Source organism: Cherax quadricarinatus, chromosome 18, assembly GCF_038502225.1.
Source record: "Cherax quadricarinatus isolate ZL_2023a chromosome 18, ASM3850222v1, whole genome shotgun sequence".
NCBI classification, from domain to species: domain Eukaryota; kingdom Metazoa; phylum Arthropoda; class Malacostraca; order Decapoda; family Parastacidae; genus Cherax; species Cherax quadricarinatus.
The window spans coordinates 34,770,188-34,797,399 of NC_091309.1; the positions used below are offsets into that span (position 1 = coordinate 34,770,188).

The window sequence follows — 27,212 nt, forward strand, 5'->3', positions numbered from 1 at the left end:
GGGAAGTGTACTTAGCATTAGCCTCTTTCTCACTGGTATTAAATCAATGGTCTTACCTCACTTTTACCTTTTGGAATCAGTCTTCCCTCTATAAGCAGTTTCTCCATAGCTTGTTCTGGCAGTTAGATGGTGATTTCCTTTTCATATTGTGCTATTGACTATGCTTCCAGGTTGAACCCCCTTCACATGGTTTAAAGTTCTTTGTCTTCAAAATTAGTAATTCTTCATATGATGCCCTGTCATCCATCTTCCCCATTGTTCCAGTACTGTTCCTCTTTACAGCATTCCACTGTGTTAATGTCCTGAGTCTCTTCACTTGGTGTGTCTCATGGAAACATCACACAACCTCCCTAAATGCTGTGTATAAAGTATATTGAATTCACCCCAGATTTTCTCTCTTTCCTGAGGGGCTGATAGACAAAATGTTCACCTTCGTTCATTCAACCATGGTCATTTCTAAATTTGGTTAAGGGGACCATGTGTATTCCTCTACTTTTGCAGCAACTCTTTCTGAGTTACATGGCATTTATTATAGGGGATTGCATTTGTTTTTAGGGACTTTTTGATTATCCTTGCCCAAAAGCCTGTATTTTCTATCATCCCCCTCATTGTGGGAATATTTGGAAGTCTTTACTTGTTTGTTTGATGTGGCTTTCATGATTTTGTGACCTATAGAAATCAGATAAATGTTAATAAAGCTAAAAATTTACATCCCTTTAATTTAATTGCTGGGACCCTTAAACAACTTTCTTTTCTTTCTGTTTTATATTTCTTCTTTCCACTATAGAGAGTTCCTGTGCCCCAAGTCTGCCTTTCAACTCTTCAATTCCTGAGGCTTCACTTCTTTGCTTTAGATTAGTGTTTATGCTTCCTTCAACATTTCTAGTCACAGTTAATTGGTATAGCTGTTAGTCATGTAATTCATTTTCATAACAGAATTGTATGCATTTCTTGCTGCTGTTATTCACATTGCTGCCTTGCGTGTTTCGTGATTTGTTGTAGTCTCAGACACGTTGTGTTGGTGGCAGTTCAGACCCATGATCTTTTGCATCTGTCACAGACTGTGCCACAGTGAACCTTTAGGATTATCTATAGTTTCTTCTGTTCAGTACTATTCATTTTTGCAGCCCGTTGCAGCTATTTGATTATTTTTCTGGTGCTAATTCACCTCTTGCAAGATCTCTGGTGATGTCAGTGGTCTGCATTAGTGACAGAGATGTTTCTAATAAAACCACACTTGGGCTTTTGACAGTTACCTCTTTATCACTGCCAATTGTGGGGAAACTGTGTATATTCAGCTGTCTATGTATTCATCATGCTAGACTTGGGAAAGGCCTCCTCATGGATTGGCACCCAGTGACACCCTGTAAGAATTATCGAGTCATAATGTCAGTTCATTATCTAATAATTTTCTATTTATCAGTTTTAGTAACTCATATTTTAACCTTACTGGAATGCCTTGTCATGCTTACAGTGCCTGACCTTTCTAAATAATCCACATACAGAGCAAATTTAAATGGGCCTTCCCAGTGCCCCTTACTCAGAATTGCATTTTTCAAGTCAAAACTCATTATATTCTGTTTTTGGTAACAGGGACCATCTTCAAGAGGACGTCAGAGCCCTTCCACAGTGTCTGGATTGTCACGTGCAGAATCAGTGTCAAGTTTAGAATTTAGGACATCTAGCATGGTGGGCACCTCACGTGGTCCATCCCCTCTCACCATAGGATTGTCTGATACTATACCTCTTGCTGTAGCATTTCAAGAACTGTGTCATGCCTACTTTAGAGGAACAGATGAATCTAAGTAAGTATTACTAATCTGCAAGTTCTCTTACCTTCATGTTTAATTAATGTGCATCCCATAATTAATTCCTAGCCATTCTTGTTAATTTGTTGACAGACTGTGCAATTATTGAATATGTTAAGTTTTGTAAGTTTGAAATATTCTCGTTAAATTCTTCTGAGCTATCTTGTGCAGCTTTAATTATACTGTTACACGTGTGTTTGTGAAGGAAGACTTCAACAAATCCACACAATTAAAACAGTGACAACTGTTTTTTCAGTAATGAACACTATTAATTAACCCTTTCAGGGTCAAGACCCCCGATCCTCAACTCACTCTCAAGGTCGAAAAAATTTTAAAAAGAAAATTATTTTTCATTTGAAATGATAGAGAATCTCTTTCTGGTGGTAATGACACCAAAAGTACGAAATTTGATGGAATTTAGTGATATTGGTGATACTTACACATCAGTGATTTCGCCCACTTTGAGCCCTATTTTTGACCAATTCCATTATTCCAGTCGACTAAAATCATAGTTATTTCACTAGAACTCTATTTGGTCAATCGAATGAGTACAAGAAACCGCCCATTTACTGATTTCAACTACCCAATAAAGTGGTCAAAAATTGGCAATTTGGTCAATTTCACACAAATTTCAAAAGAAGCCAATTTCAAAATAGGGTTCAGAATAAACAAGACAAGACATTCCTGGCACTAAAATAACATTTTCTCTGTTCATTAGTCATGTCCCCAGGCCCCTCTTATATTACTCATGCTTTCCATTTTGAATTTTTATTCTCACAAAAAATAGAAGATTTACTGTTATGCAGACTACTGCATTATTGTAAAATTGTTAAAAATAATATCAGCACACTTGTGAAAGAATATTAGACTCATCAGTTGATGTGTATTGGATGGCTGGCATGATTTGTTTACTCTTGAACATTGGCAAAAATTGAACATTTCCACTACTTTGAGCTCAATTTCAAGGTACTTATCATTGTGAAACTAATAAAAATAATCTCTATTTCTGTAATATATCTTCTATTCTATCAACTGAGACCATGAAAATTAGAATACAACCATAAATACCATATGAAAATACACTGCAAAATTGTTGATTTAAACCAAAAACACGGCCGGAGTTTTTTTCTTCATTATGCACTGCGTGCTGCAGGATTTTTTTTATACTGCACACACTGACCACGCAGACCCATTCTTTCATATGTAGGCCCACCAGGTTTCTTCCACCAGATTTGAAGGTGCTAGAATTTTAGTGTATATATACGGGACCAACACTGGCTCTCAAGCCGTACATATACGGGACCGACCCTGAAAGGGCTAATAGAACACTGCAGAGTAACATTTCAAGCTCAACTTATATTTCACAAAAGCCTGTCATGTGCATGTGAAACAGAAGCCTGTTTTGCATTCTGGCAGACTTACTGGCTTTTTGTTTTCTGTCTCATAATGATAATAAGGTGACACATTAATAATCTTAAAGACTTCTACATACATTCAGTATGCACTTGGCTTCACTTTGCTGTATGTTTCTTTGCAATTAAGAGACCTGGCCTGAGACCAGAGGATGATGATCCCTCAAGTGATAATGGTTAATATACATCAGCAAGTGTCCAGTGTGGCTCAGACTTTCTTTTGTATTGATGGAAAAATATAGTTGGGAGGGTAGATTGTTTTATATATTAGAAAAGATAGTGATGCACCACAGTGTTATATGTAGATGAAGCTGCTTTGTTTCCTTTAAAGTTGTAGAGTTATTTAAGACAAATTAACTTACATATGACACCAAGCTGCTCACTGCCACTTGTCACTAAAGTTCATTACATTTTCCCACTAACAGTGACATGCAGTGCTGATCTGTAAGAGCTTTTGTAAAGTTATTCTATGTAGTGTAATATATCTTTTTCTCAAGTGCAGTTGAAAAAGTTCATCCAATACTTTTGATATACATTTGATGAGTTAAGAGTTTTTTTTATACCTTTGATGTGTTCAGTTTTCTTTTTACTCCCAGTGCCTTGTGCCAGGCTCAAAAATTGAACAGTTGAATAGAACATACTATGAAGGTCTTCTCATGTGCCATTCAGTTTTGTATACACTGTTTCAGTCACATTTACACAAAATTGCACTAGATAGAGAGCTCTATGAAAGAGCTTGCTCTATTGGAAAAATATGTAATAATGGCTGTTTGATGAGATTTAAATTATTCTTTTTACTATATTTGTATATAAATTTAAGGTTATACAGTATACAAGTTTCAGCTTAAGTCACTTTACTTAGAATAAGTAATTTTTACTGAACTGATTTGGTAACAGTTAATTAATGTGCTGAGTACAGTAGTGAGTTGACTAGCTTGTAGTTTAATATGCTGAGTGCAGTAGTGAGTTGACTAGCTTGTAGTTTAATATGCTGAGTGCAGTAGTGAGTTGACTAGCTTGTAGTTTAATATGCTGAGTGCAGTAGTGAGTTGACTAGCTTGTAATTTAATATGCTGAGTGCAGTAGTGAGTTGACTAGCTTGTAGTTTAATATGCTGAGTGCAGTAGTGAGTTGACTAGCTTGTAGTTTAATATGCTGAGTGCAGTAGTGAGTTGACTAGCTTGTAGTTTAATATGCTGAGTGCAGTAGTGAGTTTAATGCTCTGAGTTTAGTAATGAGTTGACTAGCTTGTAATTCAATATGGTGGGCACCGTAATGAGTCGAATAACTTGTAATTAATACGCTGGGTGCAATGGTGAGTTGACTAACATGTAGTTTAACTCTTTCACAGTTGGCAACCCCCAAATTGAAAGCTTCTGATGTTGACATTTTATTTTTTAAATAATTTTGTTGTAAAATATTAAGTGAATCTTTTTCGAAATGTAATGACACCAAAAGTGCAGGCACGATGTTAGAGGTTGGGAATCAATGTTACCCAGTTTGAGGCCTGTTTTACTGCAATTCCAGTATTCAAACTGGCGCAGTTCTGGGTTATTTCACCATTACTCCTTTCCTACTATCCATTGATCACAAGAAACTCCTCATTCATCTATCAGAACTATCCTATAAAGTATCCAGAAATCAGTAATTGGGCCAATTTTACAACATTTTCAACAAATTTTGGTTTAAAAAAAAAAAGTCTGAAACAAACACTGTCATTCCATCCAGTAAAGCAGTCTTCCCTCTGCTCATTGATCACGTACCAAGGCTTTGCCCTTCATTTTGAATTCATCACCTGGCATAAAAAAGTCAGGTAATAAACCAAAACCAAGAATTCTTGGCCATGGTTTGGGCTGGCCCAATAATTGTGGCAGATCTGGTAAAAACCCATAAAGCACACCAGTAGGGAGGGTAGGGAAGTCCTACACTCCTCAAGATAATCAACCATTTATGCCCATTTTGAGGCTTATTTTCAGGCCACATCCTCTCTGAAACTGACCAAAATCAATTTTCATCAAGAAACAACCAATAAAATCATGAATACCAAAGTAGAAAAGGCCCCAAAGTCATTATTTTAACCCAAACACAGGGTCAGAGTTAGTTGTTCCTGTCATGTAGTATGTGTTGCAAGATTTTTTTTTATACTGCACACTCCCACCTCATAGACCCACTCTCATGTCTAGGTCAGAATTTGCCGCTCACTGTATATTTGAAGGCAATATGATTTATACGTAGATCTATGTCTGTGACAGTGATCCCCCTGACACAGATCTGTGTGACACAGTGAAAGGGTTAATATGATGGATGCAGTAGTGTTTATCCTTTTATGTTGTTTTACAAGTATGTAGAAAGAGCAGAAACTCAAACTTTTATACTGAGCCTTAATTTTTCTTTGAATGAAGTATGCTAAGTTCAACAAGTCCCTGACATGTGATTACAGTGAAGGTCCAATAAAAGGAACTAATAGAGGGGAGGGGTATCTGATTTACTGAAAATTCTGTTGTATTGAACGTTTCAATTAAGCGGATGTAGCCTGCTTCGAAGGTCAACTACCAGACATGGACAGAGGCATAGTAAAATATAATTAGTCCATTGTATTGATGGATTACCAGACATACTAAGAATAAACTAGAGTACAAGATAGTATTACCTGTAAATGCACCTGAAAAGAGAATTGTTTAGAAGTACAGCACAGTGCAATTCAGAGTACTGTACAGTGATCTTGTGGTGACCCAGAATAACTTAGAATTCTGAGTCAGTGGAACTGTGAAGCTCAAGCAGTAACATTGTAGATGGTGTAGGAGACACAGGTAGATGGTGTGGAAGATGCAGAGGGTGAGGGGAAGACACAGTGTGGGAAATGTAAAGGGTTGGCAGACAGACAAGTAGATGGTGTGGGAGACACAAGTAAATAGTGTGGGAGATGTAGAGGGTGTTGGAGACAGGTAGATGGTGTGGGAGATGTAGATGGTACTTAGGTTTTTCTGGTAATCAAGTCAGAGCATTGACTGAAACACTGAAGCCAACCATCACTTTCCCCAAGTTCTATTCCCATGTGACTTGAAAGAACGGGCATTTACAATAGCAGCACACTGTTAAGCAGGTTCCAGAATAAACAGTGCAGGCATTGCTGGCACTAAAATAACATTTCCTCTTTTTATTAGCTATATTTCCAGGCTTTAGAGATGAATTCCTTTTTTATTTTTTATTTATATAAAGAATTTTTATTCACACAAAAAAAATAGATTTAATGTTATGCAGTATTGTAATAATTGTATTAATAATATCAGTGCATTCATGAACACACATTAGACCCACCAGCTGGTGCATATTGGACATGTGACGTCATTAGTTTACTCTTGAACATCAGCAAAAATCGAACATTTCTGCTAATTTGAGCTCAATTTCAAGCTATTTTCAGTACTAAAACCAATCAAAATCATTTCTATTTCTGTAATATGGAGGAGGTGAACGTATTCAGATTTTTGGGAGTGGACGTGTCAGCGGATGGGTCTATGAAAGATGAGGTGAATCATAGAATTGATGAGGGAAAAAGAGTGAGTGGTGCACTTAGGAGTCTGTGGAGACAGAGAACTTTGTCCTTGGAGGCAAAGAGGGGAATGTATGAGAGTATAGTTTTACCAATGCTCTTATATGGGTGTGAAGCATGGGTGATGAATGTTGCAGCGAGGAGAAGGCTGGAGGCAGTGGAGATGTCATAGGGCAATGTGTGGTGTGAATATAATGCAGAGAATTCGTAGTTTGGAAGTTAGGAGGAGGTGCGGGGTTACCAAAACTGTTGTCCATGAGGAAGGGTTGTTGAGGTGGTTCGGACATGTAGAGAGAATGGAGCGAAACAGAATAACTTCAAGAGTGTATCAGTCTGTAGTGGAAGGAAGGCGGGGTAGGGGTCGGCCTAGGAAGGGTTGGAGGGAGGGGGTAAAGGAGGTTTTGTGTGCGAGGGGCTTGGACTTCCAGCAGGCATGCGTGAGCGTGTTTGATAGGAGTGAATGGAGACAAATGGTTTTTAATACTTGACGTGCTGTTGGAGTGTGAGCAAAGTAACATTTATGAAGGGATTCAGGGAAACCGGCAGGCCGGACTTGAGTCCTGGAGATGGGAAGTACAGTGCCTGCACTCTGAAGGAGGGGTGTTAATGTTGCAGTTTAAAAACTGTAGTGTAAAGCACCCTTCTGGCAAGACAGTGATGGAGTGAATGATGGTGAAAGTTTTTCTTTTTCGGGCCACCCTGCCTTGGTGGGAATCGGCCAGTGTGATAATAAAAAAAAAAAAAAAAAAAATCTTCCATTGTGTCAAATGAGACCAGAAAACCATGAATACAACTGTAAGAAACATAGGAAAATACACCACACAGTCATTGTTTTAATTGAAAAACCTGGTCTCAGTTTTTTCTCATTATGCATTGCGTGCTGCAGGATTTGTTTTATATGGTGCACACTTACCACATGGATTCATTCTCTTATATCTTGGCTCAAATTTACCACTCACAGCTTATGAGTGAGCTGAGCTTTGATATAGAATTATGGCTTCGACCCTTTGGTGTAGATCTGTGGCTTCGACCCTCAAAGAGTTAATTTCTTATGAACGCCAATCTGTAGATGTGAACATTTCAAATATTTAAGCTTAAATTATTTTCACTAATTAATTTTTCTTGACTTTTTTTTTGGCAAGTGCAATCATATTTTGTGTGTTCATGTTATGTGGAGGGCTACTCTTTCTTTCTTAGAAATTGGTCAGTAACTGAAGAGTTAATAATTTTGGTTTTGTTAAAACCTAACTATGAAAATTATTATTTTCCTGTTAGCTGTCTTCTCCATGCATTATTATTTTGTGCATGTTTGTTTTATGTATGCTTGATTGGCTAACATCTGTTTGGTGGAAATTGTTCTAGAACTGTATAGTTATTAATTATATTGATGTATTGGGCAGCAGGTGACCATACCCAGTACGTCAGTGTTTGACATGCAGCTGTAGCTCCACCTGTGCTACAACCCTTTCTTACATGTTGCAGCCTGAGCTTGCATTTACCACCCACACCACACTGTATGCTTCTTCTTTCAACAAACTGGTCATATCCCACCAAAGCAGGGTGGCCCAATGAGAAAAACAAAAGTTACATTGACATCTAATACTCACACCATAATAGCAAGAGGGTGGAGAACATATGTAAAGTGTTGTGCCAGAGAGAGAGAGAGAGAGAGAGAGAGAGAGAGAGAGAGAGAGAGAATGAGAGAGAGAGAGAATGAGAGAGAGAGAATGAGAGAGAGAGAGAGAAAGAGAGAGAGAGAAAGAGAGAGAGAGAATGAGAGAGAGAGAATGAGAAAGAGGGAATGAGAGAGAGAGAATGAGAGAGAGAGAGAGAATGAGAGAGAGAGAATGAGAGAGAGAGAATGAGAGAGAAAGAGAGAGAGAGAGAGAATGAGAGAGAGAGAAAGAGAGAGAGAGAAAGAGAGAGAAAGAATGAGAGAGAGAGAATGAGAGAGAGAGAGAGAGAATGAGAGAGAAAGAGAGAATGAGAAAGTAAGAGGGAGGGAGGCTGGGGAGCAGGAGGGAAAAGAGAGAGGGAGGAGAGAGGAACTCATTGGAGTACTTTACTGTGGTTTAAAAATTAAATTAGATTAAAGGTAATATAGTTGAGGAATTCATCTTTGTAACATGTGTGTCTGTGGTAATGAAGGTTCTGAGAAGTAATATGTGTCTGTGGTAATGAGGGTTCTTAGTACTAATGTGTCTGTGGTAATAAAGGTTCTGAGTAGTAACATGTGTCTATGGTAATGAAGGTTCTGAGTAATGACATGTGTATCTGTGGTAATGAAGAAACTATACCACGGGCAGGGATAGAACCCGCAATCAGAGAATCATAAAACTCCAGACTGACGCGCTAGCCACTGGGCCAGCTGGCTAACGCATCGGTCTGGAGTTTTACGACTCTCTGATCATGGATTCTATCCCCTCCCATGGCATGGTTTGTTTGCAATTGTCATTATGATTTTGTGAGTTGTGTGGCAATGAAGGTTCTGAGTAGTAACATGGGTGTCTGTGGTGAAGAAGGTTCTGAGTACTGAACACACAAATACTGAAAGATTTTTATAAATACATTTGGTTCATACATAACAGGGTGTACTGTATTCTTTTACACTATCAGCACACACTCCAAAATATAAGCGATCACCACTACATCTGTACTGTACCACCAGTATACACTACAGGATGATGAACACCACATTGCTGCACAGTACTACACCACCAGTGCACCCTCCAGGATAATATTGAACACTGTACACCTGCTCAACACTGCAGCACCAGTACACACTTCAGGATGATACTGAACACAACTGATGCACAGCATTACTCCAGCACACATTCTAAGATAATATTCAGCAGTACTACACCACTTGTATTCACTCCAAAATGGTATTCATCACTCCTGCACAGTACTTTCTGCCCAGTACACAGTTTAGGACATGACTCAGTGTTTCCTGGGTTAACTTGGGACACCAAGTCTCAGGTGGTCTCACAATCCTTGTATTATTGCTAGATGTAGGTAGCAAGAAACGAATGGACTGGGGAACATAACAGTGATGAATAAAATACATGTGTATTACTTGGGTATGTTTATTGCGGAAACGTATCTCCCGCACAACAAGCTTCCTCACTTGAATGCAGGAGAATAAAACACTAGAGACAGTAAAAGTGGAGAAGTAATTATGAGGTGGTCAGTCCCTCAAGGCTGAGGGACTGATCACCTGAATTCCCTCCTCATTTCTACTGTCTCTTAGTTTAATATTCTCCTGTATTTGAGTGAAGAAGTCTATTGTGCCATTGATATGTTTCAGCATTAACGATGCCTAAGTGTTGCACTAGTATTTTATTCATAACTCTAAATTTCAGTAAACTCTCTGGTCCATTTTTCTTGCTTCTTATGGGAACTCACATTAACCTTCCCTCCACCTCACTGATGCCTTGTACATGTTGGCTACAAGTCCAGTGTCTTGCTGCCACTGACCTTCATGACACTTTTTACCTTGAAGCATTTATTGACCCTATAAATTATGCACAAATACAAAATTAAACAATAGTCTTAGAGGCTATAAATTATTAAAAACACAGTAGCTTGCAGTATATATTTGAAATAATTTTAATTTAGTTACAAAGTTTTTTAATAATGGTGACTTCCATTATTGGTAAATCCTTCTCCAATATCCTGGTCTGATAACCTACCAGTCATGTCCTCCACTGCTTTGAGTTTTCTCACTGACACCAGTTCGAGACTTTGTACTGGAGGATACGACTACCCTACATCTTGAGAATGAACAAGAGACCCCTCACAGTACACACCAACCTTCTTGATTTCAGTCTTCTGAGCATGCTCAGGGAACTGCCATCTGCCTCAGTCTTCTGAGAATTTTCTAGAAATGTGCTCCTGGCTGCCATCCCCCTCAGCTTTTTTGGGATGGCTCTTGGATCACCTCTCTGCCAATTGTCTGGGAATTCTATCAGCCGCCATCTGCCTCGGTCTCTGGTATGTCACACTCAGTCAGGTTGGCACTGCAGAGGAAGGCACTTCCTCCTCCTTGGTGACAGGACTGGTAGCAGCTACCTTCCAAGCAGACTTGGCAGAGTTCTTCAGGTGTTGCATACTTGGCCATATGACCTGGTCTTCCTCCCACAGCCACCTACTTATTGTATGTCTTAACACTGCTGCTCAGAGATGTACACTAGTGTGATATTGCCTATTTAAATGGACATCCTTCAGCTTGTCATGTTCGTGTGTTAGGCTACTAATACAGTGCCCATCTCTGGATATGACTACTCTATGCCCTGCATGCTCAACCCACTCCATCCTTCTTGACCCACTGGAGCACTCTACTTCCTACCGACATGAACTCTGCAGCTGGCCTATCAGGTAACAGACTGAACCCAGTCCTATGGCCTACTGTCTTTTATCACTACAAACCCTGACTTGTTAGTTAGATTCACATACTTTTCATGTGGCCCCCGAAGCTTACCACACTTAGCATGTGCCTCAGGTTCTGTGTTGCTGGTTACAAAGCTACTATTCTGCTGATTGTACTGGCCTGTTGCTGCTTCATTGTCTCTGACCCAATGACAGTCTTCCTCTTCTTTCACAGCAACTGCTATTCTCCAACAGCTTTCCTAGGGATGGCCTTCTCATGGGCATTGTTATAACATCACTAGAGCATCCAACAAGGTCTGGTAACTGTTGGAAATGTGCCATGTATGCCTCACGCACAACTGCACGATCAAATTAGCAGTTTTTGTTGTGCTGGGTTCTTCATGCAGCTTCCAGTATTATTACTGCTCACACTAATGAGAATGCTGGAGCACTAGGGTTCAGGTGCTACCCTTCCAGATCTAGGTACAGTAAGTGCCATGTGCTCTGACCTGCATGTTCATTCTGGCCCACTTGTTCTACCTGCAGTTTTACTCTAGCTAGAAATACTAACTGTTGTTTCAAAACTGCTGTACAAATTACTATTTTCTGTTGTTTCACCTGGTGAGAGTACCATTCACTTTTGATCATCCATTGTTTTGCCACATCTTGAGTATAACCATTGGCATAGCCCTGTGTTGCTTTTCATGACCTGTTGCATGTCAACTTTTAAAGTAAACTCCTTCCTCTTGTTCAGCCATTTTGCTCTCACTGTTCTAGATCAGCAGTGTATCCTCACTACTGACACTGTCATTATTCACCAGGTATGCAAGAATGTGTGGAGAAAGGCTTGAAAGGGGGGAGAAGGATTCAACATGGAAATTTGTTAAAATAATGAAAAAATATGGAAAAAAAATCATACAGAAAATTTTATAATGCATAAATCTTTCAACATTTTGGTGCAATCTATTTGTTTCTACCAGTTTCCTAAGTGTTTTTATGGCTATTTTATCATGATATTCAATGACATCATCAAAATTACACAGATTTATTTGGCAAGTTTTGGTTATTTCACTATTGAAAATTTGCAGCATAGTTTTATATAACACTTCGTAAAATTAACAACATGGTTCAGTTTGCAGGAGGCACTTTTCATTGTAAAATCAGTCAAAATCATCTCAATTTCTGTAATATGTCTTTCATTCTATAGAATGAGACCAGGGAAACTAGAATACAACAATAAATACCTTACGAAAATACAGTGCAAAGTCGCTGTTTTAATCCAAAAACATGGTCAAAGTTTTTTTTTTCTCATTATGCACTGTGTGCTGCAGGATTTTTTTTTATACTGCACACACTGACCACATAGACCCATTCTTTCATATGTAGGCCTACCAGCTTTCTCTCACTAGATTTGAGGGCGCTAGAATTTAAGCGTACTAGTACGTCAAAAACCCTGGTGCGTAAGCCATAATGAATGTACTGTGACTGTATTTTACTTTGTGTTTTTAATGCCTAGTTCTATTACTAACTTAATATAATTTAATGTAAACTTGTTGTCTGACATTTATATGCATTTATAAATGGAAAAAAATGGCGTTCTGCCTTCCGGCGATGTCTGCTTTCCGGCGACAGCCTGGAACCTAACCCGCCGTATAAGTAGGGCCCTACTATACATTACTAAAGTTAAAAAGATACTTTTTTCTTTTTGGGCCACCCTGCTTTGGTGGGATATGACCACTTTGTTGAAAGAAGTCTGTTGAGCGTTCCTGGTAAAGTGTATGGTAGAGTTAATATTGAAAGAATTACAAGTAAGATGGAGAGTAGGCAAACAGATGAACAAGGAGGCTTTAGGAAGGGTAGGAGGTTTGTAGACCAAGTATTTACAGTGAAATATATAGGTGAACACTATTTAGATAAGGTTAAAGAGGTTTTTGTGGCATTTATGGATTTGGAAAAGGTGCATGATAGGGTGTATAGGGGGGCAATGTGGCAGATGTTGCATGTGTATGGAATAGGAGGTAGGTTATTGAAAGCGGTGGTTCCACTATGACCCCACCTCCTCCTGCTTCGTCTCACCTATCTACAGTATATAAGCCACTGCTTCAGCCCTGTGCTGTACTTTCGACAAGATTGATGGACTGAACACACCGACTCCAGGCTGAGGGACTGATTACCTTAAACTCCCCCTCTCCTTATATTTTCCTGCTTTGTATAAGGCTGATGAAGCCACTGTGTGGCGAAACGTTTCTTCAATAAAGATTCCCATAAGTTGCATGAGTATCTCAGTTCCTCAACTTGTCAGTTTTCAAAACCATTCATCACACTTATGAAACACTGCTTTGGTATAGAGTTTTTTGAAGTTAGAAATGACCTGCTTGTCCATGGGCTGGAGGAGAGGAATTGTGTTAGGAGGCAAGAACTTCACTGTGATGAAACAGAATTCCCTAGACAATAGGTTTACCAAGTTTGGAGGATGTGCAGGAGCATTGTCCAGTAACAGGAGGCACTTGAGTGGCAAATTACTTTCCAGGAGGTATTTTTTCACACTGGAGCCAACTCTTCATGGACCCACTCTTTCAAAATTTGCCTTGTGACCCATGGCTTATTATGAGCTTTCCACAACATACACAGTCTATTCTTGATGACATTGTTTTTCTTGAACACACTGGGATTTTCTGAGTGATACACCAGTATCATTAGCGTTAGCACAGAACAAGAGAGTTAGCCTGTCTTTCATAGGCTTGTATCCGGGCAGTGCCTTTTCCTCCTGCTCTATGTAGGTTCTCTTTGGCATTTTCTTCCAAATCAGGCCTTTTTCATCACAATTGAACACTTGTTGGGGTTTGAATTTTTCAGTCTCTATGTACCCCTTGAATTCACACACATTTTTGTACCGCCAATTTGTCAGAGCTGGCAGCCTCACCATGCCTTACAACACTGTGCATGCCACTATGCATTTTAAATCTGACAAACCAGTCTCTGCTGGCCCTAAAGTCACTAACAGCAGCACCCGTTTCAGGCAGTTTCTTTATGAAATCATCACGCAACTTCTTTGCCTTTTCACAAATGATCGACTCTGAAACACTATTACCCGCTCTCTGTTTATTGTCGATCCAAACCAGCAACAACTTCTCAACCTCTTCGACTATTTTTGGTCTATTTTTGGTTAGCGTATCAACACCTTTTGCAACATCAGCTTCCTTGATTTCTTTTCTCTTCATCAGGATAGAAGCAATTGAAACATAACACATATGCAGTTTAATGTGATTCTTTATTGACAACGTTTCGCCCACACAGTGGGCTTTTTCAAGTCACAAACAGATCTACCTGGGGTGGAAGGTACGTGAGTATTTATTGTCAGGTTCACTCTATAACCCCACCCGGTAGATCATCAGATGCAGCATTCTCCACCTGACCTCAACATTCTGAACCTGACTATAAATACTCACGTACCTTCCACCCCAGGTAGATCTGTTTGTGACTTGAAAAAGCCCACTGTGTGGGCGAAACGTTGTCAATAAAGGATCACATTAAACTGCATATGTGTTTATGTTTCCATTGTGTCAGTATTTTATACCATTTATTTTCATAGAAGCAATTGTTGATTTGCTTTTGCCATACATGTATATCCTGGCAAGCTCCACAAGTCGCACATCACTCATATTTTTGTACTATCTCCTTCACTTCTATGGTGTTTCTCACTTTCTTTACCACAGGGGTGCCATTAGGAAGTTTCTTTGGGCCCATGGTAGCTTATTTCACAGTTGCACTTAATAAACAAGTACAAACACAATGAATTAATTATGAAATGTTTGGATGAGCATGCAGGTTAGTGTTCACTGAAGCATAAACAAAGTCAGACTGGCTCATGATGCCTGCGTGGGGGATGTGGGCAGGTGCAGGCAGGTGGACAGGTCTGGTAAGCAGTACTAAACACTGGGCACATATGAAACTCAGTACGAAAATGAGCCGAAAAAAGTGGTCTAAACTCGAAGTGTATGATAATCAGGGGATACGAAACTCGGGGTTCCACTGTATTTCCACGTGGGTGGTGGGGAAGATAGCATGGTTGGCAGGGAAGAAGGTGTGGGTGGAGGGGAAGATAGCATGGTTGGCAGGGAAGACAGTGTGGGTGATGGGGAAGATAGCATGGTTGGCAGGGAAGACAGTGTGGGTGGAGGGGAAGTTAGCATTGTTGGCAGGGAAGTTGGTGTGGGTGGTGGGGAAGATAGCATGGTTGGCAGGGAAGATGGTGTGGGTGGTGGGGAAGATAGCATGCTTGGCAGGGAAGACGGTGTGGGTGGTGGGGAAGATAGCATGGTTGGCAGGGAAGATGATGTGGGTGGTGAGGAAGATAGCATGGTTGGCAGGGAAGACGGTGTGGGTGGTGGGGAAGATAGCATGGTTGGCAGGGAAGATGATGTGGGTGGTGAGGAAGATAGCATGGTTGGCAGGGAAGACAGTGTGGGTGGTGGGGAAGATAGCATGGTTGGCAGGGAAGATGGTGTGGGTGGTGAGGAAGATAGCATGGTTGGCAGGGAAGACAGTGTGGGTGGTGGGGAAGATAGCATGGTTGGCAGGGAAGATGGTGTGGGTGGTGGGGAAGATAGCTTGGTTGGTGTTGCATACAATGAGTGGATATATATACAATATGCATTATAGTTGTCTTACAGGCCACAAAAGTTACTTGAAAAATTAAATATTAGAAAAGGAAAAATAGAATAAAAGTAAACATAATATTACCGAGTGAACGGCAGTCATCAGTGTTGCCGTCAGTGGTTCACTTTGTCAACTTCACGCCTCTATATCTCGGTAGGTACTGATCGCAAAAATTTTTCTTTACTTTTACTTTACTTTACCATTCATCTTTAATTTTTCTTTACTTTACCATTCGTCTCCATTCACTTCTATTTAACACGCCAGTGCATGCTTTTTGAAAGTCCAAGCCTCTCGCTCACAAAGCCTCCTTTACCCCCCTCCTTCTAACCTTTTCAAGGATGATCCCTACCCTGCCTTCCTTTCTTTACACATTTATAAGCTCTCCAAGTCATTCTACTTTGTTCCATTCTCTCTAAATGACCAAACCATCTCAACAGCCCCTCTTTAGCCCTCTGACTAATACTTTTAGTAACTCCGCACCTCCTCCTAATTTCCACGCTATGAATTCTTTGCATAATATTTTCACCACTCATTACCCTTAGACACAATATCTCCACTGCCTCCAGCCGCCTTCTCGTTGCAGCATTCACAACCCATGCTTCACACCCATATAAAAGTGTTGGTACCACTATAGTCTCGTATATTCCCTTCTTTGCCTATTATAATAATAATAATAGTAAGTTCAATAATAGTAAGCTCAGGTTAGGGTGTGTAGAAGAGAGGGAGACTACTTCCCAGTAAAAGTAGGTCTTAGACAGGGATGTGTAATGTCACCATGGTTGTTTAATATATTTATAGATGGGGTTGTAAAAGAAGTAAATGCTAGGGTGTTCGGGAGAGGGGTGGGATTAAATTTTGAGGAATCAAATTCAAAATGGGAATTGACACAGTTACTTTTTGCTGATGATACTGTGCTTATGGGAGATTCTAAAGAAAAATTGCAAAGGTTAGTGGATGAGTTTGGGAATGTGTGTAAAGGTAGAAAGTTGAAAGTGAACATAGAAAAGAGTAAGGTGATGAGGGTGTCAAATGATTTAGATAAAGAAAAATTGGATATCAAATTGGGGAGGAGGAGTAAGGAAGAAGTGAATGTTTTCAGATACTTGGGAGTTGACGTGTCAGCGGATGGATTTATGAAGGATGAAGTTAATCATAGAATTGATGAGGGAAAAAAGGTGAGTGGTGCGTTGAGGTATATGTGGAGTCAAAAAACGTTATCTATGGAGGCAAAGAAGGGAATGTATGAAAGTACAGGTGTCCCTCAACATTCGCGAGGGTTAGGGGATCAAGAGCCTCGCGAATGTTGAAAAACCGTGAATGTTTGGTGCCCCAATATATTGTAGGGAAATATAATACAATATTGCTTAACTTGTTGAACCATGAACAATCATAAAATACATGAAAACGTCGTAAGTTGTACTAAATATATACATGTTATGCTTTAATAACATGTATGTTATTAAATACCACAGACTCCACCACTGCCTTCACCACTTCCTCAACCAATGCGAGTCCCTACTACCCTCCCTCCGACCGCTGCAACTGGCAGCCAGCCCTCCCACCACTCAGTGTGGTGAGTGTTTTGTTTGTTCATTATTTGCTATTAAACTACAGTATAAATAATGTAAACACATTCATGACTGCATATTGGAATGGCTATTTGGACAGGTATTGGATGGTGACATCATGTGTTTACTCTTGAACACAGCAAAGAATCAAACATTTCTGCTACTGCTAATAATAACAATAGCAGTAGTAATAATAATAATAATAATAATAATAATAATAATAATAATAATAATAATAATACGATATAATTGAAGAAGGAAATTGTACAAAAATACGAGGGAGTGGTTGACACATCGTCAGTGTGGCTTTGTTTATGCTGGAGTGAACATTAGTCTCCCTGCTCTTCCAAACATTTCACAATAATTCAGCGGTTGAGGCAGTAGTAGAGGCAGTGATAGAGGCAGTGTAAGCAAGTTTATTCAGGTATACACAAATACAGTTACATAGAATTATCATACATAGCAGCATGTGTGTAGAGAACCTGGGATAACCCAAAAAAGTCAGAGTGACTTATTTCCATTGGGGTGGGTGAGGCAGTGGTATTTACTAACATATACGTATGTTATAAATAATAATAGTACATGTTAATATTAATAACATTTATAATAATAATAATAAATGTTATTCATAATGTACTATTATTATTTATAACATATGTGTTAGTAAATATCACTGCCTCTATTGCTGCCTCTACCACTGCCTCTATCACTGCCTCTATCACTGCCTCTATCACTGCCTCTATCACTGCCTCTATCACTGCCTCTACCACTGCCTCTACCACTGCCTCTATCACCTCTACCACTCCAGTCACACTCAATCTACAAGCACCAAACAATGAATTATTGTGAAATGTTTGGAAGAGCAGGGAGACTAATGTTCACTCCAGCATAAACAAAGCCACACTGACGATGTGTCAACCACTCCCTCGTATTTATGTACAATTTCCTTCTTCAATTATATATTATTATTATTATTATTATTATTATTATTATTATTATTATTATTATTATTATTATTACTATTGTTATTATTAGCAGTAGCAGAAATGTTTGATTGTTTGCTGTGTTCAAGAGTAAACACATGATGTCACCGTCCAATACCTGTCCAAATAGCCATTCCAATATGCAGTCATGAATGGGTTTACATTATTTATACTGTAGTTTAATAGCAAATAATGAACAAACAAAACACTCACTACACTGAGTGGTGGGAGGGCTGGCTGCCAGTTGTGGGGGTCGGTGGGAGGGTAGTAGGGATTCGCAGGTGGCGGGAAACTTGAATATGATTTGGCGGCTGGGAATTTGGTGGCTGGGAATTTGGCGGTTGGGAATTCGCGAATGTGTGAAGCCCGCGAAAGCTGAAAACGTGAATGTTGAGGGAGACCTGTATAGTAGTACCAACACTCTTATATGGGTGTGAAGCTTGGGTGGTAAATGCAGCAGCGAGGAGACGGTTGGAGGCAGTGGAGATGTCCTGTTTAAGGGCAATGTGTGGTGTAAATATTATGCAGAAAATTCGGAATGTGGAAATTAGGAAAAGGTGTGGAGTTAATAAAAGTATTAGTCAGAGGGCAGAAGAGGGGTTGTTGAGGTGGTTTGGTCATTTAGAGAGAATGGATCAAAGTAGAATGACATGGAAAGCATATAAATCTATAGGGGAAGGAAGGCGGGGTAGGGGTCGTCCTCGAAAGAGTTGGAGAGAGGGGGTAAAGGAGGTTTTGTGGGCAAGGGGCTTGGACTTCCAGCAACCGCGTGTGAGCGTGTTAGATAGGAGTGAATGGAGACGAATGGTACTTGGGACCTGACGATCTGTTGGAGTGTGAGCAGGGTAATATTTAGTGAAGGGATTCAGGGAAACCGGTTATTTTCATATAGTCGGACTTGAGTCCTGGAAATGGGAAGTACAATGCCTGCACTTTAAAGGAGGGTTTTGGGATATTGGCAGTTTGGAGGGATATGTTGTGTATCTTTATATGTGTATGCTTCTAAACTGTTGTATTCTGAGCACCTCTGCAAAAACAGTGATAATGTGTGAGTGTGGTGAAAGTGTTGAATGATGATGAAAGTATTTTCTTTTTGGGGATTTTCTTTCTTTTTTTTTGGGTCACCCTGCCTCGGTGGGAGACGGCCGACTTGTTGAAAAAAAAAAAAAAGTAAGTTTATTTCTTTGTAAAGGTTGCAATGTGTAATTACAATTTTGATTTGCTAGGTATAAAGATAGCCACTATCATACCGATTTATTTCAGGCAAACTAATCCTAATACATGTACATAGTAACTAATTAAAACTAGATTAGATAATAGTACATAGGAATTATTACTGAAAACTAAACATAGAATAGTGGTTAGCTGTTTTACAATCTTATTTGGACTTAATAAATCTTATGTATACTTAGTACAAAATCTAATTTACAAGGAATGGTGCAGGTGGTAATATTTTATGGAATGGCAGAATTAAAAGCCAGAAGGTCACATGATAAAACTAGCCAGTAGATGTTTGGTTGATTTGGTTAATATTGTGAGATAAGATGATTTTTTAGCAGAGTTCTAAATTTATAAGTTGTCTGGGGATCCTTGACTTGTTCCGGTAGCGAGTTCCAGATCTTTGGGCCTTTTATGTGCATAGCGTTCTTGCATAGTGAGAGAAAAGGGCCTTATGCCTTGTATTGTGACTGTGCATTCTGTTGTAACTGTCGAGGAGTAGTTTTAGGGGAGGGTTTATAGTGGAGTTTAAAGTTCTGTATATGTAGTAGGCACAATAATAAGAGTGTATGTCTTGTATATTTAGCAAGTTGAGTCTTTTGAAAATTGGTGGGGTGTGTTGTCTAGCACAGGAGCTGGTTATCACCCGCACAGCAGTTTTTTGTTGGATTATTAAGGGTCTAAGGTGGTTGGCTGTGGTTGAGCCCCAGGCACAGATACCATAGGTGAGGTAAGGATATATTAGAGAGTGGTACAAGGTAAGAAGAGTTGTTTGTGGTACATAGTAGCATATCTTGGAAAGGATTCCTACTGATTTGGAAATTTTCTTGGCTATGTGATGGGTATGGGACTGAAATTTAAGATTACAGTCAAGGAGTAGGCCTAGAAATTTACCCTCCGTGTGTCTTGATATAGGGGAACCATTTAACAGTATGTTGAGTTGAATATTTGAGGCTCTGTTGTCAAACAGCATGAAGTAAGTTTTTTCTATGTTAAGTGTGAGTTTGTTGGTCATCATCCAAGCATATATCTTTAGCAGTTCATTGTTTACAGTGTTTTCAAGCACAGCTGGGTCTGAATGGGAGCAGACATATATAGTGTCATCTGCAAATATAACTGGTGTAAGGAGTTGGGATGCATTGGGGAGATCATTGATGTAGATGAGAAAGAGGAGTGGGCCTAGGACACTACCTTGGGGTACTCCTATAGCTACAGGTTAGATAGCGGAGTTGACTCCATTTGCATGTACATACTGGTGTCTGTCGTTAAGATAGGATTTTAGGTAGTCAAGAGAATGTCCTCTTTTGCCATAATGATTCAGTTTGAGGTGCAAGAGATTGTGGTTAGCTGTGTCAAACGCTTTTCTTAGGTCGATAAGGAGCCCCAGGGGATATTCATTCTTATCGAGATCTGTGTATATTAGGTCAAGAATTTGCATAATAGCATCATTCGTGCTTTTTTTTGGTCTAAATCCAAACTGGCATGGGTTAAGTATGTTGTTGGATGTAAGGTTGGAGTAAAGTCGCTTGTGTATTATTTTTTCAAATATCTTGGAGAGTAAGGGCAAGTTTGATATGGGTCTGTAATTGTTCATATCAGTTGGATCTCCACCTTTGTGGATCGGGGTGACCCTTGCTGTCTTGAGTATGGAAGGGAAGGTTGAGGAAGCTATAGATTTGTTAAACATTGTTGCAATAATGGGCGACAGTTCTGGTGCAGCTTTTTTATATATGAATGGCGGCAAGTTATCTAGATCACCTGGTTTGTTTTTTAATGATTTAATGATGAGTGAGACTTCAGTGGGATTGGTTGGAGCTAGGAATAGAGTATTTGGATAGTTGCCAGTGAGATACTCGCTCGGATGGGTATTTGAGCTAGGAATTTGGCTCGCAAGCTTTGATGCTATAGTAGAGAAGAAGACATTAAATTTGTCGGCTGTGTCTGTAGGTTGCATGTGTGGTTCATCTGGTTTAGTTAAGTTTATCTTTCTGTTTCCAGTCAGTTTCTTTGAGCCCAAAATTTTGGAGAGTGTTTGCCAGGTACTTTTCATGTCACCTTTCGTTTCACTAAATCTATTTTCATAATACATTTGCTTTGATTTATGTATTAGTTTTGTGAGTATTGATGTGTATCTTTTAGTAAATTCTGTAGTAATTAAGCCTAATCTGAGCTGCTTTTCAATTTGATGTTTTTTATTAATAGATTTGAGGATACTTCTAGTTAGCCATGGGCTGTTTAGCTTCTTTTCTATGATCTGTTTTGTTTTGACTGGGCAATGTTTGTTGTAGAGGTTTAGGGTTTTATGTAAAAAAATTTTGATATCTTTATCGATATTATTACTGTCGTTTAGCTCTCTCTACCAATCAATGGCACTTAGAGCTAGTTTTAAGTTGTTTATCGATGTCTCAGTGAAATGAGATCTTTTTTGTTTCTTGATGCAGTTTAGATAAGTTGGTTATGAGAAAGGTAGGATAGTGGTCTGTGGTGTTATCTGTGATTATACCTGCTTGTAGCGGGGATATTTATTTATTTATTTATTTATTTATTAATTTGAACATGATACATAGAAGTACAAGGGAATACAGTGGTTAAGTGTAACATGCCAAAGCCCCTTGTATGCAGTTACTCATAGTGTTTGTGAATTCAGTAACGTGTGGGTCCTGGTCTTGCAGGAGATTTATATTAAAGTCACCTGAGAGTAGTAAGTGATCTTTATTCATGTGTGCATCAGTTATACTTACTAGGTTTTCACTAAAACGGCTAATGTTTGACTGTGGTACTCTGTAGATGTTTATCACTGTGAGAGGTTTTTGTAGGTACACCTACCATCTGACTTACGACCTGCTCAACTTACGACCACTCGACTTACGACAGTGTTTTTTTTTTTTGCCAAATTTCTGGGAAATAAACAACTATTTGTGTTGTACACAGTGTTTATCCTAAACCTTACAGTATAAAATACAGTACTAACAGCATAAAAAGTAAAGTAAAACATGAAATACCAAAGTAAAACAATAAAATAAAGTCATTACAAAAATGTGATGTTGATATTCAGTAGTAAAGTTCGACTTACGACCGGTTTCTCGGAACTGAACTCAGTCGTAAGTCGGATGGTAGGTGTATTTGGATTTGAATTTAGCTATTATATATTCCCCATGTTCATCCCTTGTGCAAGTATTAGTGATACATTCTAGTTGGTCTGAGTAGTGTATAGCTGTGCCACCCCCTTGTTGATCTGGCCTACAGTTGTGTATGGCTGTGTAACCAGGAATGGCATAGACATCTGTAGTATCAGGCTTTAGCCAGGTTTCGGTGAGAGTAATGATGGATATACTGGCATGCAGGGAATTTAGTAATGCTATGAGGTCATCGTAATGTTTACTTAAAGATCTGATGTTGTAGTTAAAGACAGTTAAGTTATTGTTGGCTCTGAGAAGTGCCTTTGATTGTTCTGCTGTGTAGTAATTACAGTTACTGTTTGATTCATTTAAGTCATTAGGTAAGAGGTTGGTATCAGGATCAATGCTTGTAATCATAAGATTTATAGTGAATCTATTGTTAGAATTAAGTATAAGACAAAGTAAATATTCTAAAGCTAAAAAATAGCACCTGAATTATTTTAACAAATGTAAAAATATGAGCTAAGGTAGTTCTTTAAAGTTAAAATAAAGGAGACAGTATAAAAGGGACTAATATAAGTTGTGGTGAACAAATAAGGTGGCAATCAAATAAATGAGCTAGGGAATATAATGGCAAAATAATGAGCTTATTACACTTTAGCACCTGAGAATAGCACCTTGATTATTTTAATAATTGTGAATATATGAACTAAGGTAGTTATATAAAGCTAAAATAAAGGAGAAAATATATAAAGGACTAAATTAGGTAATGGTAAACAAAGTTCAATGGACAGATAGTCACTATGATATAATATTGATTTGGGCGAGGAGCTTGGACTTCCAGCGGGTATGCGTGAGCGTGTTTGATAGGAGTCAATGGAGACAAATGGTTTTTAATACTTGACATGCTGTTGGAGTGTGAGCAAAGTAACATTTATGAAGGGATTCAGGGAAACCGGCAGGCCGGACTTAAGTCATGGAGATGGGAAGTACAGTGTCTGCACTCTGAAGGAGGGGTGTTAATGTTGCAGTTTAAAAACTGTAGTGTAAAGCACCCTTCTGGCAAGACAGTGATGGAGTGAATGATGGTGAAAGTTTTTCTTTTTTGGGCCACCCTGCCTTGGTGGGAATCGGCCAGTGTGTTAATAAAAAAATAATAAAAAAGAATAAGTTGAGCTCTATAAATAGTAAAAAAAAAATGAGGTAGCTGGTACTAGCTAGCAAAAGATAGTTTTGGGACTCACACAATAATGTAATTGGAATATACACTAATTGCACATGCAATATAAAAGGGACTAAAAAAAGTAGTGGTAAACAGAATTAAATAGACAGGTAGCAACTATGAATAACATGAATTTGGAGTAAGATTTGACTTGCAACACAAAATTATGAACAATTAATAGCAATTAAAAAGTAAAAAGTATTTGAGGTAGCTGGTATTAGCTAGTAAAAGAAAAAAAATAATAATTCACAATAATGTAATAGTAACGTACACTATATGCATCACACGTATATATGTGTTAAGGACACTTATCTAATCTGTTACAGAAATGTCAGCTTTTCTAAGGAAGGTAGAGAAATCATGTTCATTTGAGATGTTATTTTGTTGTCCTGTTGATGTTTTCCTAACTAGTATTTTCCCATCTTGAGTGAAACACTGATGTATTTTGTTTTCCTGTTTAAGTTTTCTCAACCTGAACAGAAGGTTTTGATGTTTTCTCGTTAGACACTCATTGATGAACACTCCATTTTTCATTGTAATTGCTGATTTAATTAAGTCCTTTCTTTTATCATATGAATGAAGTCTGATCATAATACTGTGTTTTCTACTTTGTTTTCCTAGCAAACGTGTTTCTTTGATTTCATTGTTTTGCACGATAACTTTTACGTGGTCCTGTATTATCCTGATAGCAGTTTCTTTGCACTGTTCTTAGGTTATGTCACTAGGAATGTGAGGGCTGTTTATTATAACTGCATCAGACAACTTATCTTGTTCAATTTTGTCGTCTTAGAAATCAAGGTATTCATTCAGTCGAGTGTGCATGTTCTGATTCCAGTCCTTGATTGCTTCTTCAACCTTCATATTCAGGGTTACTATTTGCTCAATGTGACTGGTTATACCTGTTTTCAGAGTATTTTCTGTGTCAGCACTTCCTGATGTAATCTTCTCTTTAAGGTTTTGGATTTTGTTCTCGAGGTTGGTTATCTTGGACTCTCGTCGTGCAAGTGTTGCTTCAGTATCTTTGATTTTACTTTCTAGAGCGACGATGTAGTCCCTCATATTGTCAGGAATAATCATACCTGAGTTATCATGGGTGAATCCTTTGAAGGGAGTGGAGTTGGAGGGGGAGTCAGCCATGTTTGTTGTTGTTGTTCCCTGGGTGGTGGTGGTGAGGGGGGTTGATGATACACCGACTTCCTGCTGGGTAGACAAGTTGAGTTCTAGGGTCTTTGGTGTTATTCTTTTCTTACTGCTGTTGTTTCTTCTGCGATATCCTTTCATAGTATCGCTAAAGTAGATACTGTGTAGCTATACCGGAGAAGGCTTGATTTCCCTGAGCTTGGGTTAAGTGATTGTCTGGCAGCAGAGGCAGTGTTTGGGTTAGCAGGGCTGTCTTCCTTAGATCTTCTATTTTGTCAAGATTTGGGTTACATTCTTAGTATTCTTAGTATGTTGGTCCAGATATGGTCGAGTAACGAGGCACTAATGTCAGAGATTCTTGTTGGCTTTGTTATAGTGGGTAGCAATAAGCTGTTGTTCATAGCATTTGTGAAATCAACTACTGGAGGGTCGGTTGCTTGGATAAGGTTGATGTTGAAATCTCCTGCTAGTATCAGATGGTGTTTGTTCAACTTTGGCTCAATTATCGTGTTTCTAAGGTTATTGCTAAAAGTGTAAGTGTTTGAGTGTGGTAGTCTGTAGACTGCACCAACTGCTATAGGTTTCTTAAGTGTTCTTGATGTGAATTTAGTTATTATAGTATATTCACTGTTTTCGTCCCGTACATTAGTTGATTTCACACATTCTAGTTCATCAGAGTAATAGATGGCAGTGCCTCCTCCTGATTGGTCGGGCCTACAGTTATGTATGGCTGTGTAACCAGGTATGGTAAATATGTCTGTCAGATCTTGTCTGAGCCAGGTTTCAGTAAGTATAATGAAAGTTATTGTAGCATTTAGAGACTTAAGTAGTACAATGAGGTCATCATAGTGTTTACTCAGTGATCTAACATTGTAGTTGAAGACTGTAATGTTCTTGCTGACACTGAGAAGGGTATTAGCCTGACTAGCAGTGTAGTAATGGCAATTACTGTTTGGACTATGTGTGCTGTTCAATAAGAGATTAATATCCGGATTGATACTTACATTCATAAGGGGTACATAGAAAAATAGCCGTTACAATTATTAAAAAACAAAAAGACCAAAGGAATGATGTTAAACCACTCACAATTATGAACTTATGAACTAAGATAGTTAAACCACTACCAATTGTGAACTTATGAACTAACATAATTAATTTAAATCTAAAAAAATAATGGAGCTACTGAAAATTAAAATAACACTTTAGCACCTTGATTATTTCAAAGTTAAAAGTAATGGTTTCAAGTATAAAATAAGACAGAGAATAAAACACTTAAGTACCTGGATTAGCACCTTGAATAGCACCTTAGGTGTCTTAAGTAGCTGGGAATTAATTATAGAACATTAAACTCCAGCATAAACCCTCCCCTCAAACTTCTCCTTGATAGCTACAACAGAACACATGGACACAGCACAAGACAAAACGCTCTTCGACATTCCTTGTGTCTGCCTCTCCCTATGCAAAAATGCAATGCACATGAAAGGCCCCAAGATCTGGAATTCATTGCCCAAACTAGCAAAAGGTACCTTGTCTGCCAGTCAGTTTAGAGTTGTAGTTAAAAATCACGTCATCTCTGTAACTTAACTACACCAACACAGTGCTATAACAAACAATACTAACTCAAACAAATACTACCTCTTTCTTCACCATTTCTTATAATTTTTCATTAGTCTGAAATCAAAGTGCCAGTTTGTAAACTACTTAAGAAATCCCAATTAACTTTAGAATTGCTGAATCAGTTTAAAATATTAATACATACATACTTAAAATTGTACTGTTTTTAATACCTCTCTTTTGCAATAATGCATACTTAAAATTGTACCACACAGTAACCTATATCTAGTCTTTAGTAGTCTGTAAGCATTAGCATTAGTCTGCCCGAAATGAACAGCATGCTACTGGCTTTCTTTTGTGCTTAAAAGTATTTTATTACATGTAAATTACATTTTATATTCTGCAAAAAGAAATTGTTTTTTAGACAAACGCTTCAGTTACTTCCAGCAAAATATTGATAGAATTTATTTTCTTTTATTGACACAGCCTGGTCACTTATTGTAAGTGTGTGTTTAGTGACAGGGTGGATAGGGGGGGGCAATGTGGCAGATGTTGCAGGTGTATGGTGTAGGAGGTTGGTTACTGAAAGCAGTGAAGAGTTTTTACGAGGA

At 38.7% G+C, this 27,212-nt stretch overlaps 1 protein-coding gene across 1 annotated transcript in view; it reads left to right on the forward strand.

Annotated features, from left to right (window-relative positions):
• Positions 1 to 27,212, forward strand: part of LOC128689238 (F-BAR domain only protein 2) — a 528,956-nt gene that overhangs the window by 413,575 nt on the left and 88,169 nt on the right. Inside the window, 1 exon segment of the mRNA XM_070086397.1 lies at positions 1,594 to 1,805. Within this exon segment, the coding sequence (XP_069942498.1) occupies positions 1,594 to 1,805 (212 nt within the window).